This window comes from Bos indicus x Bos taurus, chromosome 3 (genome assembly GCF_003369695.1).
Source record: "Bos indicus x Bos taurus breed Angus x Brahman F1 hybrid chromosome 3, Bos_hybrid_MaternalHap_v2.0, whole genome shotgun sequence".
Classification (NCBI taxonomy): domain Eukaryota; kingdom Metazoa; phylum Chordata; class Mammalia; order Artiodactyla; family Bovidae; genus Bos; species Bos indicus x Bos taurus.
The window spans coordinates 112,645,538-112,661,510 of NC_040078.1; the positions used below are offsets into that span (position 1 = coordinate 112,645,538).

Here is a 15,973-nt window from a genome sequence, read left to right on the forward strand (position 1 = left end):
ACTAGACTGTTGCTCCAACTGGCAGATGAAAATGAAAAATTTATGACTGATTTACCTAGAGTTCAGCTGTGTGAAGTGTGTCCCTTTTACCTTCATTAATGGTATCATACCACATTCATACAAACTCACCAACAGCATTTCTGTTGTTATACATAATCTGTTACTTTCACATTCATTGATTTCAGCAGATAACCACAGAGAGAAACTTTGTATAATGTTATATTTCCACAACATGTATTGTTAGCTCAGCCAATTTTTTAACAGGTGGAGGCTTGATCACCATGATGTAATCAGAAAGATGTAATCAGCATTGGAAAAAGAAAACATGAGATACGATGAAGGAAAAATAGCTGCATAACTGGCTGAGTGTATTTAATACATTAGAAAATAGGGTGCTAAAATAGATACTTCTTACTCTGTCAGTCCTGTTTCAGAGATCTGAAAATTGTCAATGCTTTGTCCGTTGATGTGGATATCCAGGTCAGTCCTGTTTGGGCTCTTGGAGACCAGAGGAGTTTGAAATTCAGGAGTAGTCTTGTCAAAATTCTCCATCTTGATTTGATATTCACCTTTGGAGCCTCGGGCCAACAGAGATGCAAAACAGTGATGCAACATGATCTCGGAGGGCAGGTAGGATGTCCTCCTCTGGCACGTTTCTCCAGTGCCTTCCTGCATTGCTGAAAGGAACACAACTAATTCAAAGTGGGGAGGATTTTCATGCTGGAGCAGAGTAGCCAGAGGACTTGATGGTATAATAGAGTGGTAGTAGGTGAGTGGAAAGATAAAGAATGGACACTCCTCGGAACTGATGCCATCAAGGTGAAAGTCCACACTGGTCTGGTAGAGTTTGCCGTTCTCTCGTTCCTGATAGAGCACAGCTGAGACCCGAACATTGGTTAGAGGGCTAGGTCGAGTGTTGGCCACTTGGAAAATGAGATTAGGTTTGCCATCTATGTGAGCTACTACTGCTAAGTCAGTAAAGCGAATTGAGAAAGCTCGATTTTTTGGCCGGGCAATCTTCGCCACAAAGGCACCTAAATTAGAAACCATTGAATTTTTTTTTAGAACGAACACTAGAAATGTCGTTACCTTTTCTGAATGACAAGGATCTAGCAAATTGTTATACATTTCTTAGTGTCGTGCCTGCCAAATAATTTAGGAATTCAACTTACTGATAATTTCTCATTAGCCTGAAGCGTTTTTCAAAACAGTACATAAATTCTTATTTTAAAACTGGTTTCAAAATGGATAAGGAAAATTCGTTTGTCATGTAGAAATGTAAAACTTTAAGTTTGTTACGAGGTCAGAGAGTGGTCATTGCCTATATTCCTACCCCTGCTTTTAAATAAAGGTAACAGAAAATAAATGCAATTTAGCTGCCACCAGATTACTTCAAGTTGAAATAGAGATTAGATTCATAAGTAGAATGATTTGGGGTAGGGAAGGGACCAGTAGAATAAGTGGTCCATTGAAGAACTTTTAACTTTGAAATTTATACAAAGCCTTTTTTCTTTTAAAAAGGCTCTGGCTCTCAGGTGATTTGAGTGTATGCTTCAAGTGCATCCTCCTCCCCACCACCGCCCCCCCCAACTCTAGATCAGGGTTTCTTAACTACTACTGTGCCTCAGATGTTGGCAGGCTGGTGAGGTCTATGGACCTCTTATCAAAATTATGCTTTAAATGCATTAAAGTAAAATACATAAAAAGGAAGCCAAATGTATATATTTTTTTTTCTTCTTGCTAAGGATGTATATTCTTGTTCTTTATCATGCAGTACTGACTGTGGTACTCTGGGCTCACTAGTATTGCATAAATGTTGAAAAGATGAATTCAGGAGAAAATTCTAGCCCAGTAAAGGTTAACAACAACAAAAAAATCAAATTCCTCTGTTAGGTAAAATGACTGTCATAATATGCATTGAACACATTTATTCACTTATTCAAGAAAATATTTAGCTCCTTTGAAAAATTCCTTTTAGATTTTTTTGTTCATATGTTTCTGGCTACTGTCATAATAATCCCTTTTTTCTTAAAATTTAAATATAAATTTAAAATTTAAATATAGAGTCAAATTTTTAAAAATTTGTCCTATTGTTTGACCCAAGACACTTTTCTAGTCTCAGGCATTACTTGTCAATAATGCAAATAAATTATTCTGGAATACGATTGCTTATAACTGACTATACCCATTCCAAAACATTCCTATGCTTTTTTAAAGAACAAAAACAATTACCTGTGATAAAAGCCTCTAGCATGAGGCCTAGGAGCATTTGTATGGCAAGGAGGGCGATTGCACTTGGACAGTCACCACTGGGGAACATTGTGCCGTAACCAATTGTGAGCTGTGTCTCCAGGGAGAAGGAGAATGCTGCTGTGAAACTGGTGATGTACTTGACGCAGATAGTGTGGTTTTCAGGTGGGGCGTCATGATCTAGTCCCAGGTCACCATTCATCTCAGCTAGAATATACCAGAGCACTGCAAAGACAAGCCAGTGGATAACAAAAGAGGCGGAGAAAACCAGCATCATCCAGCGCCAGCGCATGTCCATTAGGATTCCCCAAGCGTCTCGAAGATACGCAAGGCCTGTTTGAGCGCCATCCATTTGAAGCGTGCTGTGACCATCCTTGGTAACCATCCTCTGGTGTCTCTCAGTCAGGAGAGGAGCAATAACTTTGCAGTGACTGCCATCCATCTCAGGCTGTAATGCTCTGAAATCGAGAGTGCATTAGTAAACCCTAAACTGTTTCATAGTTAATATTATTTAAATCTTGAGACTTAGTTTTGCAAATTTTTTTTTTAAATGCTTCCTCGACTACCAGGCAGGCTTTCCCAGTCTGATAGCTCTTTCTGTTTTCACATAAGGGAGCATTTACTCAGTCATTCGTTGGACAGCTAATCATGATTTGCCTTGAGGTATCTCTTACTGGTTCCTTCAAGGACTGTTAAAGTATTGTTTGGGATTTTAAAAAATTTCTGAGGGCTGGGGTTACCATTCGTATCTTTTTTGACACTTTTTTATTTTTCTTGCACAAGTCTAGGCTTCAAGTATGTATTGATTTGACTAAATGTTATGTGTAAATAGCTTTTCATAATTAATTACTAGCTTATAACTGAATAATGAAAAGGAATGTTAAATATCTGTTCCTTTTTAAAATAGAAATCATTTAGAAGTGTAGTGTTTAGCTGACTGAAAATGTTTTGAAGCCAAACTTAGTGCTAGGGTAAGATTAAGCTTTTAGAGATCTGTAGTTCTACTGTATGTTTTATAATTAGCCTATTTAAAGTTTTATAATTAGATTTTATTTGTTTTTGTTACTTTGTGGCCATTTTCATGGAGGCTTTCCTTCTGTGGCTGGTGGATTGCCACCCTTATGAATATTCTAGATTCTGACTAGATAGTAAATAATTTTCTCTCTACCCAAAATAAGAAACTCCAGGTAGAGATTCCAAGGTAATATTAATTTTGGAAATAAATGAACCCATAGAAAAAGCTTCAAGTTCAATGAACTAAAATAATCATTAAGGCATCAAATGACAGTTTTTAAAACATATTAGTAAAACTAGCTTTTAGCTGTAGTCAGTTTTCAGCTGTGTTTTTGTTTTCTGTGTGTGGTGCATAGAAATCTAACATGTGCTTTCCATGTGACCATCCTTGCATACCACAGAGGTGCAGAGGACTTAGGCAGAGGCAGCCAGGAACAGAACGGGAGATGCAACTTAGCTTCCCTTGGGTGCGCCTTTCTTCTCTGCCTCAGTCCAGTACTTGGCGTTTGTATGTGACTCTCTTTTTTGAGGCTTCTTCCTTCAGAAGTAGATACCCTTGGAAGTGTTGTGTATCACCTTCGTCCCTTTTGAATAACAGCAATGTTTAAGAAGGTAACTGGAGGCGTGTGGAGCTAGGCAAGGCTGATTTAATATTTATTGCTGATATTAGAGACATTCTCTTATATTTTCTTTAGATTTGAGTTGCTGATGGAACACTGGGTTGACTGTTAAATTTCTTTAGATTAGATGGTCATTTCAGTTTCATATTATAAATTTAAAAAATCTTAGGGCCTTAATGTCTTGTAATTTATTATCCTAACAAGTTGTCATTATCGTTTTATTTAGTGTTTATTTTTTTTCTTGGCACACTATTTAATGACTCATTTTATTAGATTTTTTTGATGTTTTAGAAGACCTGATCTCCTCTCTTTTGTAAATTATAATAATAACAAAATATAAATATTTCATATTGCATTGTCTCTAATTCTTTGGAATCTCAGCAAGATAGACATCCATATCCCATTTTTCAGGTGAGATCACTGAGGGTCAAAATTTTCACAGGGCGTATGGATTGTTTTCCAAGTTTGGCTAACTTTACAGTTGTTGTTGTTTTTTTTTTTTAAACTCCAAGAAGCTGCCTAATTTAGAGAGTTTGGCGAGATAAAAGTCTTCTCAAGATAATTGATACTGCATTCACAAGACAGTCTTTGACAGCCTAATTTTTAGCACCTTTAGTAGATGTTCTTCCTGTCCCCATAAATGTCTCAAGTATCCATTTTAAATCATTGTTAGCTTTATGCATGATTTTTACGTCAATAATGATTAATTGGACTAGCTAATACACATTGTTGATTATGTGCCAGGAATCATACCAGACACTTCACATATATTGACTCATGTGAAGCCAATAGCTTCACAGAATAACAGAGTAACTTCTTGGGCTATTTGTCACTTTATTGGTATTAATATTGTTTCTTATGCGTGCCTGCGTGCTTGGTCATGTCTGACACTTGGTGATCTCATGGACTGTTGCCCGCCAGGCTCCTCTGTCAATGGGATTCTTTAGGCAAAAATACTGGAATGGGTTACCATTTCCTCCTCCAGGGGATCTTCCTGACCCAGGGATCGAACCAGTGTCTCTTACATCTCCTGCATTGGCAGGCAGGTTCTTTAGTACTGAGTCACCTGGGAAGCCCAATGTTTCTTAACTTTCATACCAATAAGTACCATTATTAATGACATTTTATAGGTAATGAAGCTGAGGCACAGTACGTTTCCTAAGATCATAAAAGCAGTAAGTGGTAGTGAATTTCTGCTCAGTAGACCAGAGTCAGTGCTATATTGCCTCAAAAATAGACATTTTGACCTAGTTATTAGCCTTTGTGAATAACACAGTGCTCATTTGACTAGTTTGTCCAAGAACCCTACTGAGTATTCTTCAAAAATGCTTAGGCTAAGACCTGTGATTTATAGACAAGAAATATATTTTCAATTAAGAAAGACATCTTGCATAGTTTGAAGATTAGTAAAATCAGAATTATTACAGTCTAGTCTTGGGTTCTGCAGAACAGTAGAGTTAAAATGTTCAGAAGACAGTTCTTATAAAACATTGCCAAATTTGTAATTTACCAGATAAGAAAATAATTTTAAAAATTACTACTTTCATCGTAATTTTATGAAAGAAAAGACATTCTGACACTTGAAGGATATAGCAATAAAGGGTAATTGGCTGCCTGCAGCAAGCTGATGAACTGCTATGTGGTTTTGCATTGTCCGTGTCTTTGACCTTTATTGTTTCTTGCTTTCTGCCTATTTTGGCAGATGCCCATTGTCGACCTGTACACTAGTGGTGTTCCACTTACGGAATCACTGATTGTTTATTGTGTCACAGTAATTTGTGAGGGGGAAGGTCCATGATTCTTCTTGATTTCAGCCTGCTTCATTAAGTTATAAAATTCATTACCTGACGAGATAGCCTTTGTATACACACTATAGCTAATAAAATTAATTGTTCTAATTTGGGCCTTTTTTCAGGATTGTAGCTTCTTCCTTACAAATTTTGTAGCAGTCTTGTTCTAGGTTTTTTCAATTTTTTTTTCCTCTTGCAACTGAATAAATACAAGGAAAAGCCTTTGAACAGAAGGCTAATATCAAAACAGTGGCTCATTATCCTTTTTATATATAAAACCATCCTAGATCTTGTTTAGATGGTGTTGGAAAGTAGAGTAGTTGAGAGAAGTAAGATTTTGATCCCCACTTAACAGATTACCCTGAATAATTCCGTTCTTTGGACTTGGGTAGTCAGTGTGGTTTAGCATAACGAAGACAGGGTGGGAAATGTAGCTGACAGGGTTCTGGCTCTGTTAGTTACATAGCTGTGTCAGTTTGGGCAAGCCAGCCAATCCCCTTGGCCAGGTTTCCTTACATTAAAGAGAGAAAGAAAAGAGGGAATTAAATAACATGCCCCTTTAAAGTCCTACATGTTTGTAAACTTACTACCATTTCCCTCAACTCTTACAGGTTTCTTGTATGATTGTTTTCTATATGATTTTACATCTACTCATATGACATTTAAAGCATTAAATTATTGTTGCCTAATACATGTAGATTTTCTTTCCATCAAATTTAAAAGTGTTTGATGGACAGACATTATGCTACTGTATTTCAAGGTAATTTTTATATCCCTACAGGCACACAAGTGCTTTTTGAATGTTTTCGTCTTAGTCTGTATTTATGTGATTCTTGTAAATTGGTCCCAGTAGAACACAGAATAGAAGCTCAGTATGGTTTCCTTGTATTTCTCTGTGTGGGCCAAAAAATATTTGCCCACATATAAATCATTTGATGGAAAAAAATTGTACTTTATAAAAATGATATTTTGGCTGCTTCATTGGTCATCAAAATAATGAACTCATTCTACTCATTAGGTTGTAGCACTCAAAATTATGTCTTTTATTGTCGTGTTGTAATGCGGTAGTGCAGCTCATATTAAACAGTTAGTTATAAGTAACTATAGTTGTTACGTGATTAAAGTATTACCATATATTTGCTCACTTCTGGTGGAAACACTTTCAAGACTGTAGAGAGAGTCCTAATCATCTCTCCTGCCCTCCCATAATTGGGACAAACAGTGTGAGTTCTAATTCTAGTTATATAAGCTCAGAGGTTCTTTTATATTTTAATTTCTTATTTGTAAAAGTACATAATTTCAGCAGTAATTTCATGCTTAAAAAGAAATTAGGATACTCGTTATTTTTCCTATGGGTTAAAAAGATAAAAACAAATTTATTTTTGCCTTTTTTTTTTTTTAATGCTCATTTTTGGTTTCTTTAATCCTGTCCAGAAGAAAAAGATATGTTTGTTTTTTTTGAAAGCCACTGAATTTTTTCTAGGATTTCTCTTTTCTCATTTCTGTATTATAATGCAGAATTAGTACACATTTAGTAAAAGAAGAAAATTTTCAATAATGCTTTCAATAAGACTGTTACTCTGTTCCTAAAATTAAGGAAAAAGAATAAGGAATGTATAACCCTATAGGTAATGTCTTTGTTTTAAACTATTGGCAATATCTAGTTCTGCCCCTATTTGTCAGTCAGTTTTTTCCTCTTGTTTCCCTTAAGGAAAGAAATAGGATTGAGTATTATCGCAGGTACTCACCAGTTCTTTTGCTGGGTCAGCCTATGTACAGAGGCAGGTCTTGAGGAAACTTTCAGTCTGTCTTTTTGATAAGGTAATTTTAATCTACAAGTCCAGTTTGTAGGTTCTCTTCTTGGACTGGGTTTACAGTTCACATTCCTCTGTTTTTAATGTCGTGGGGGCTGGTTTCAAGCTGAAGCTGATGTGATTGGTCACTTGGTCTGCAGGGGGGCCAATTAGCTCTGATCATGTGGAAAAGAATGCTGGTTTGTTAGGAGGTCTTTCTTTACTCAACACAACTCTGGAGAAAGCCTCCAGAACTGACTTGGAGAAGGGGTGCATTTTTTCCCTCTAATCAGGACCGGTCTTTAGTAAGTTTGCATAATCTTACTTAAGAGTTTATTTAAAAGTTCAAAGGGATAAAATTCCCTGCAAGATTTCCTTTCAGCCGTCTTTCCTTATATAGCATGTTGAAGTGTGAGATGTTTCCTTTACTAATCTTTTTTTCCTCCGTTTCTTTGGGGAACATTTCCTTGGATAAGGACTTTAAGGTATAAGTTAACGAATTGATTTTATTAGTATTCTTTTCATATCCCATCTCATCAGAATGACTAACGTTAATTCTGGAACTAGTAATAGGTTAATTCCGTTACCTGAAATCTTTTGTGGGGGGTGGTAAGGAGGCAGACTTTTTTATTTTTTTATGGCTGTGTACAGAGAGCTTGAATAAAAATACATTTAATTGTTGGTTCCTTGCATTTATCTTTAAAAACACACTGATGTAAAAGAACTGAAAAAGTTTCTTAAATCATGCTTCAGTGATCATTGAAGCATGACTTAAGAAAAAGTATGATGACATGTAATAAATACAGTGTTCACTGTACAGAAAATTAAACTTAATGTCTAAATATAATGTTTAGCTGGGAAATGTCTATGATCCAGCATTCAGCAACCTCCAAATGAGCTGTGGGATGGCTTTGTATAATGCCTTACTGAGCAACACTTTTCTCCACCTCCGTTAGCTGCTCATTTTAAAACTTTGATTGAATGTCACGTGTAAGGGGATCTGAGGTACAAAGGCTGCAATTGTTCAAAGTGAAGTCATGGATAGCCTGCTGGGGAAATTATTAATGTAGACCAATATAATGCTACTTAGAAGGTGAAATCCGCCTTTGTAGATTCCTCCTCCTTTCCCCCACCACAATTAAAAAAATACATTAATTCCGTCTTTGTTTTATTAATGCCAAGCATTTCAGCACAAGTTCAGACACAGCACTGGAAACTTTGACCTTCAGAACTAGAGAAGGTAAAAGCATCAAGCAGAGACTTGTGATGTGATGCGCCTTCTCTGTATGTTCTGGTAGGAATTACGCTTCGTATCGATTGCCAGGTAATGGCTTGTGGTTGCAGAGGGAAACCAGAGCTAATACAGTGCGATTCTGCCTTTCATAAAGAGGTATTGAAAGTGCATCTGCCATGTGTCTTGAACAGATGGTATAATAAGCAAAATAATAAAGATTTTACCAAAATTAGAAGCCTCTTTCCGTAATATATTGAGACAAATGATTTACAAGATGATTGTCAAGAAAGAAACATCTCAAATAAGTGTTCTGGTTTCTGCATTTTGCACTTTGAAAGTTGGCTGTCGTCTGTAAACAGTGATTCTTAATTGCTAACTGAATGGAAGTCGTAGACCTGTTCAGGAGTGCTTCCTCAGGGGCTTAGCACTCCCCTTATAATAGCCTGAGCAGTTAAATTCATTGGTGTTTGAATTTAATAGCACTGAAATGAGGTTAGCTGAGTTGAAACTGATACTGATACTGATATTAGACCAACTTCACCCAAAAGTAAGTGGGCCCTCCTGTTGAAACAGAACTAGTGATTTAAATTGGAGATGGCGCTAAAACATTCTATAAAGGAACATTGAATTTTTTTCCCTGCAAATTATAATGATTAAGAAAGATACCAAGATCAGGTACATTATTCTTTATTAAATAAATTCAATTCTGTATCCCGAAAATGTTGGCTTTGCTTTCTGGCTAAACCATTCCAGTATATAACCCATATTTGTACCACATTGAACCTGCAAGCAACAAAATCTTTAGTTGTAGTGCAATGTCTTGCCTGTGTACATATGTCATTTCACAAGTTTTAAACTTTAGCCATGGTCCCCAGTGCTCTTTCTTCCATAGTGTACTTCGCTTTCTTTAGAAGAGGCCTGGTCTCTTTCCAGTTCTGCATTGAAGCCCACTGCTGATCATCTTCCCCAGAGATTTCAGGCAGCGTCTGGGTATATACTAGCAGATGACTGAGCTCAAGGGTTATAGGACTGTGGGGTGTATTCAGACCACATGAGGTCTTTTTCAGAGTCTCATATACTGCAGCCCCTCCATCTCTCTTCCAACTGGGAACTGCAGTGTTTGCAGGACCGTGTTACCACTGGAGCAGATTATGATCCTCCTCAGGGGTTAGGATGGGAGAAAAATTGCAAATCTCTGGATATAGACTTAAAACTACTCCATCCTGGTTACCCTGAGTTTTGTTTACAATTGAGGGGGAAAAGAAAATACCAGTACCTGGATGGGATTCCCTTTCACTGTTTTTTCGGTATTAGGAAATATTTTTAGTGTTAATCAAAGAATCTGTATCTGAATAGAGGAATACAAAGTTACTTGTTAGAAAAATTTGCACATAAACAATCTTCAAAGTCCGTCCCATAATTCCACTTTTGCTTTTGGAGTTTGGGCACTTGTAAGTTCCAAGTCTCACAGCTGTAGATTTTGTTGGCTGAGTGCCCTTTTGCTCCATCTGAAGTTTTCCATAAACACCATTTCTGGCTGCAAGTCAAACATGCACACAGGTGCCCTTTTACTGCTCTTTCTCCTTAGGAAGTCTACTCAATTAGACCAGACTAAAACCAATATTGCATTTTAATTTTATATTATTTTTAGAAGAGTCCTGTTTAGACTTAATACATTAAGGCAGAAACAACCAACTGTCTACTGCCAACGGGGAAAGTATTTATATATGTAGTACATTGTATTTTAGCACTTTCTGTATATCTTGAAGATGTATGAATATAAAATATACAGTTTTTACAGGTAGTACAGTTTGCTCATAAAACTGTTATGTTTGCCATATTGAATGCCACTTGTATTTCTTTACCTTTTAGGGGTCATAGATACCTTTGAGACTCTGGCAGAAACACTAGACCCTTTTCCCTGAAAAAAGACAAAGGCATGCCCGCATGCTGTGTACTTCCAGTTTAAGGATTCAGTACCCCCAATCTCTCTTATTGGCTGTGGTTAGGAATATTTGGTTCAGGCATTAATTTTTAAGTTATTTAATTATGTTTACTTTTAATCATCTTGTTTACAAGTTAATCTGTTAACATTTTTTTAAAAGTCAGCTGAAACATTTGGTTACTCAGCTTTGTCATATTACAGATGTTACAGAAGGAGAAAGACTTAAGTGCTGAGAAAGGCCATGTGGGTGTCCCTCATTCATTTTAGCCCTGGTCACTGGGGAGCCCTATAATTTTTAGACCTTAAAGGAACTTTGGTAGATACTGTCTTTTGAGTTGCCCGTGAACAACATTATCATTTAATTGTATCAGTAATACACAAATGTATTTATTTAACTCATTATAGAGTTGACGTTCTCGTTGGAACCCCCTCCCCCACTTCCCACCCAGATTTACACAAATATAAATCTGGTATAATCATTTAGGTTGTAAAGGATTTATTTTCATGTTTTAGAGCAATTCTTTGCATATGGGGTAGCTTTGGAAATGTGTATTTTATTAGATGGTACTTAGTTTTTTTTCCCCCTCAAAATAATTATTTCAAGTAAAATTGTTATATTGTTAATATATAAGTTGATCTTAACATTGTTTTAGGGGTACACATTTGACGTCGTTTGTCTGCTGGAAGATTAACAAATTTAGTTCCCTTTAGGAATCTTGGCAGTCTCTAGCCCCAAGCTTTTCTGTGCATGTCTATTTTTTTTTTTAAGAGTACTTTAGACTTAGATCCTAGAACTTCCTCTTTCGGCTTTAGTTTTTGCAGCATTTCTGGCTGCTTCTGATGGGTTTAATTTGTGAGTAAACCCTCGATTAGGAGTTTGAACATCTGTGTTCTCTTTCTGCTTTAGTCACTACTCAGCTGGGTGATGGGCTTCTCTGGTAGCTCAGATGATAACGAATCCACCTGCAATGTGGGAGACCTGGGTTCCATCCCTGGGTTGGGAAGATTCCCCTGGAGGAGGTCAAGGCAGCCCACTCTAGTATTCTGTCTGGAAGAATCCCATGGACATAGGAGCCTGGTGGGCTACAGTCCATGGAGTCTCAAAGGGTCAGACACGACTGAGTAAGTACAACATAGCACAGCTGTGTGACTGTGAGAGATCCCCTAGGGGTATCCCTTTCCTCACAGGAATAATGGAGGTGGTCAAGTTTGATTCAGCCCTTGTGGTAACTAAGAGGGTCGTATGAGATATTTCAGTACATTTAGTCAGTGTGCAAGCTGTCAACTCATTGTTTTATGTGTGTACCCCTGGGCAGTGGGCCAGGAGGGTAAGTGTTGTGTCTTAAGTCTCTTCTTTAGTTTTAATCCTGTGTTTTTAGTATCAGTATTTGTCCCTGGAGAAAGCCCTCATCTTAATGTGCTAGAGGTTTGAGTAAACAAACAAACAAAAAATGATAAAGTAGTACTATTTCTTTGGGGAAATACTCAGTAGTACTTAGCACTAAGTTGAATATACCTTATGGCCAGCAGTTTCACTCCTAGGTGAAGACCAACAGAAATGCAAACATATGCTTACCAAACTTCATATTCAAGAATGTTTGTCGCAGCACAGTTTATAATAGCAAAAAAAAAAAAAGAAACAACCAAAATCAGTAGTAGAGTAATACAATGAGATCCCGTATCACAGTGCAAAAGAACAAGCTTCTGTTCTTTTTAACGATGTGGGTGAATTTCCTGAAATGTTCAGTGAAGGAAGCCAGGCGCACTACAGAATGAGAGAAAATATTTTGCAAATAGTGTGACAAGGACTTAATTTCCAGAATATACAAACAGCTCACACAATTAGCAACAAAAACTAGACAACCTAAGAGAAAAATGGGCAGAAGATCTAAGTAGACATTTCTCCAAAGAAGAAATAGAAATGTCCAGTAGGACGTGGAAGCATGCTAAATGGCTCTAATTATTAGAGAAATTCAAATCAAAACCACAACAAGGTACCCCCTCACTGTAATGCTCTAGTGTGTATGTAAATTCAGGCAGCTGAAAACAGCAAATAATAAGAAAAATCTTTGATTTGGAAATTCATATTTAAGCCACATAGTATACTGTGTTACAACCATTAATGTAGAAAAGCTTCAAAGAGGTAGCAGCGCTTAGCTTTGATCATCTTAAGTGATCTGGTGGTTTAACCTACACCTTTTTTTGAGGAGGAGAAAAAGGTATGTCACTGTATGAAGTCTGTCATTTGACCTAGTAATTTTACTCTTCGAGGTTTTTTTCAGAAGACGTGGTTCAGAAAAGCAAAACACGTATCACACAGATATCTCTTCCTAGGTTATCTAGTTCTCAATAAATTAGTTATGAAGTCAGTGTCCAGTGGGGAATTACCTAGCAGTTTTGCAACAGCAGCAGGATAAACCTGGTATATATCCATTCATATTATTATTAAGTTGGGCATGACCTAGCAACTGAGCAACAACAAAGATACATAATCACAGAGAAATAGTTGCTGTTTAAATGAAAAGTAGGTTTTGAAATAGTGGGTATACTGATTGAAACTACGTTTTAAAAATGTTATGTAAAAGCTAGCCATAAGTGCGTACAGTTTTATTTCTAAGATTGAGGAATTGGTATTTTTATTTTTAGTATCTTTAATATTTTTTTTGCAACTTACCATCTGTTAGAAAAAATTAATCAAAATCTGTTAGATCTGTTAGATCTAAATTAATCAAAATCTGTTAGAAAAAAATAATCAAAAACCAGTTTTTGATCAGTTAAGCATTTTGCCTTTCAGTTAAGTTCAGTCGCTCAGTTGTGTATGACTCTTTGTGACCCCATGAACCGCAGCATGCCAGGCCTCCCTGTCCATCACCAACTCCTGAAGTCCACCCAAACCCATGTCCATTGTGTCGGTGATGCCATCCAGCCATCTCATCCTCCATCGTCCCCTTCTCCTCCTGCCCTCAATCTTTCCCAGCATCAGGGTCTTTTCAAATGAGTCAGCTCTTCACATCAGGTGGCCAAAGTATTGGAGTTTGAGCTTCAACATCAGCCCTTCCAATGAACGCCCAGGACTGATCTCCTTTAGGATGGACTGGTTGGATCTCCTTACAGTCCAAGGGACTCTCAAGAGTCTTCTCCAACACCACAGTTCAAAAGCATCAATTCTTCGGTGCTCAGCCTTCTTCACAGTCCAACTCTCACATGCATACATGACCACTGGAAAAACCATAACCTTGATTAGACGCACCTTTGTTGCCAAAGTAATGTCTCTGCTTTTTAATATGCCATCTAGGTTGGTCATAACTTTCCTTCCAAGGAGTAAGCATCTTTTAGTTTCATGGCTGCATTCACCATCTGCAGTGATCTTGGAGCCCAGAAAAATAAAGTCAGCCACTGTTTCCACTGTTTCCCCATCTATTTGCCATGAAGTGATGGGACTGGATGCCATGATCCTCATTTTCTGAATGTTGAGCTTTAAACCAACTTTTTCACTCTCTTCTTTCACTTTCATCAAGAGGCTTTTTAGTTCTTCTTCACTTTCTGCCATAAGGGTGGTGTCATCTGCATATCTGAGGTTATCGATATTTCTCCCGGCAATCTTGATTCCAACTTGTGTTTCTTCCAGTCCAGCGTTTCTCATGATGTACTCTGCACATAAGTTAAATAAGCAGGGTGACAATATACAGCCTTGACGTCCTCCTCTTCCTATTTGGAACCAGTCTGTTGTTCCATGTCCAGTTCTAACTGTTGCTTCCTGACCTGCATACAGGTTTCTCAAGAGGCAGGTCAGGTGGTCTGGTATTCCATCTCTTTCAGAATTTTCCAGTTTATTGTGATCCACACAGTCAAAAGAGTTTGGCATAGTCATTAGTGGGTGTTTTGGGGGGCGGAGGGTGTGGCACTTATTTTGGTGCCTCCATTGGTTCTCAGAGCCTTAGTGTAAAAGTAGATGGAAATGAGTGTTTTGATCAGCTTGTCCATCAGGTATTTGTATTCCCAGTGTGCCTGGCACGTATTACTTGTGACTGAAAGATTACATGGGTTAAAAGTTATTTCCTATTGCTTACCAGTTTATACACATTAGGGATTTCTTTGTTTTAAATTTTTCTTCTGTATGTATAGCTGTATTTTTCATCAAGTCATATAATAGATGTGGGCTTTGTAAAATGTCTTGTTCTTTCTTATTCTTAGCAGGATAGCTTGGAACATCTAACCTTTCTAACCCAAGGGAAGATGTGGAAAGCACCTATAGTTGAACTCATAAAACTTGGTACTTGCTGTGCAATAAATATTTGTTAAATGAGTCAGAAGATTAACATGAGAATTGTAGTTACTTCATTTAAACAGTGGTATGTGATTTTGGACAGTTCCCATGGGTTATCTTTTTGATCCTCAGTATTCTCAGCTGTAAAATTGGAAAAATAATTTCTAATACTGAGGATTGTTACAACGATTAAATCGGTTAAATGAGTGTTTTTGTTAACTACGGCCGTGTAACAAGTTACTCCAAAACTTAGTGGCTGAAAACAGCAAGCATTTATTCCCTCAGTTTCTGTGGGCCAGGAAGAAGCAGCTTAGCTCCATCTCTTAGCTTAGGTCTGGCCTGGGTCTTCTGTGCGGTTTCAGTCATTTCAAGGCTCAGATCCACTTCCATGCCCACTCACAAGGCTGTTGGCAAGCCTTAGTTCTCTGCCATGTGGGCTTCTCACATGGCTGCCTCACAACAGGGCTGCTGGATTCCCTCAGAGAGAGCATCCAAGATGGAAGTTTTTAACTCAGTATCAGAAGTGACATCTCAATCAGGTCTACTGGATTCTGTTTGTTAGGAGCAAGTCAGTAAGTCCAGCCCACACTTAAGGTGAGGTAATTACACAAAGATCAGAAGACAGGGATTGTTGAGAGTTGTCTTGGAGGCTGCCTATAGTAATAAGATTTTGCCCAGCAAATAATTGTATCTGCCTCCCATTCCAAGATATTTTATCGTGTAATAGAACAACCCAAACGAACTTTTTGGCCAACCCAGTACTTGATAACAACCTAATAACTATTTGGGTAAACAGGATAGGGACTCTTTAATACATGTGAAATGGAATATAAGAGGATGACCAGAATTCCCTCATTTTCAAATATACAATTTTTTTCACTTTAATACAGTTTATTGGAAAGAATTGAGATTATAACTGAAAGAACATGTAACTTTTATAAACTGAGGATTCCAGTGTATGTTTTAGATTGTCAACCACATACTTTAATGTGAAATTTTCTATAGTTCATTATGAATTACATATGTTAGCACATGTGGTATAGTTACAGTGACTAACAAG

The 15,973-nt window shown here is 37.3% G+C and overlaps 2 protein-coding genes across 6 annotated transcripts in view; one reads left to right on the plus strand and one right to left on the minus strand.

Annotated features, from left to right (window-relative positions):
• The window catches only part of GIGYF2 (GRB10 interacting GYF protein 2), a 129,373-nt gene that overhangs the window by 58,545 nt on the left and 54,855 nt on the right, over nt 1–15,973 (plus strand). The gene's annotated exons all lie outside the window — the stretch shown is intronic.
• Nucleotides 138–11,599, minus strand: KCNJ13 (potassium voltage-gated channel subfamily J member 13). Its single transcript, XM_027537939.1, has 3 exons — nt 7,423–11,599; nt 2,233–2,708; nt 138–1,034 (listed from the first exon to the last, which is right to left on the minus strand). The coding sequence occupies exons 2-3, from the start codon at nt 2,690–2,692 to the stop codon at nt 412–414; spliced, it is 1,083 nt and encodes a 360-aa protein (XP_027393740.1). The 5' UTR covers nt 2,693–2,708; nt 7,423–11,599; the 3' UTR covers nt 138–411.

Bases quoted from the DNA above. Each gene is read 5' to 3' on its own strand.
- KCNJ13 (XM_027537939.1), bottom strand. From the start codon at position 2,692: ATGGATGGCAGTCACTGCAAAGTTATTGCTCCTCTCCTGACTGAGAGA. The intron at 1,035-2,232 runs GTAATTGTTTTT...TTTCTAATTTAG, and splicing joins GCTAGAGGCTTTTATCACAG to GTGCCTTTGTGGCGAAGATT.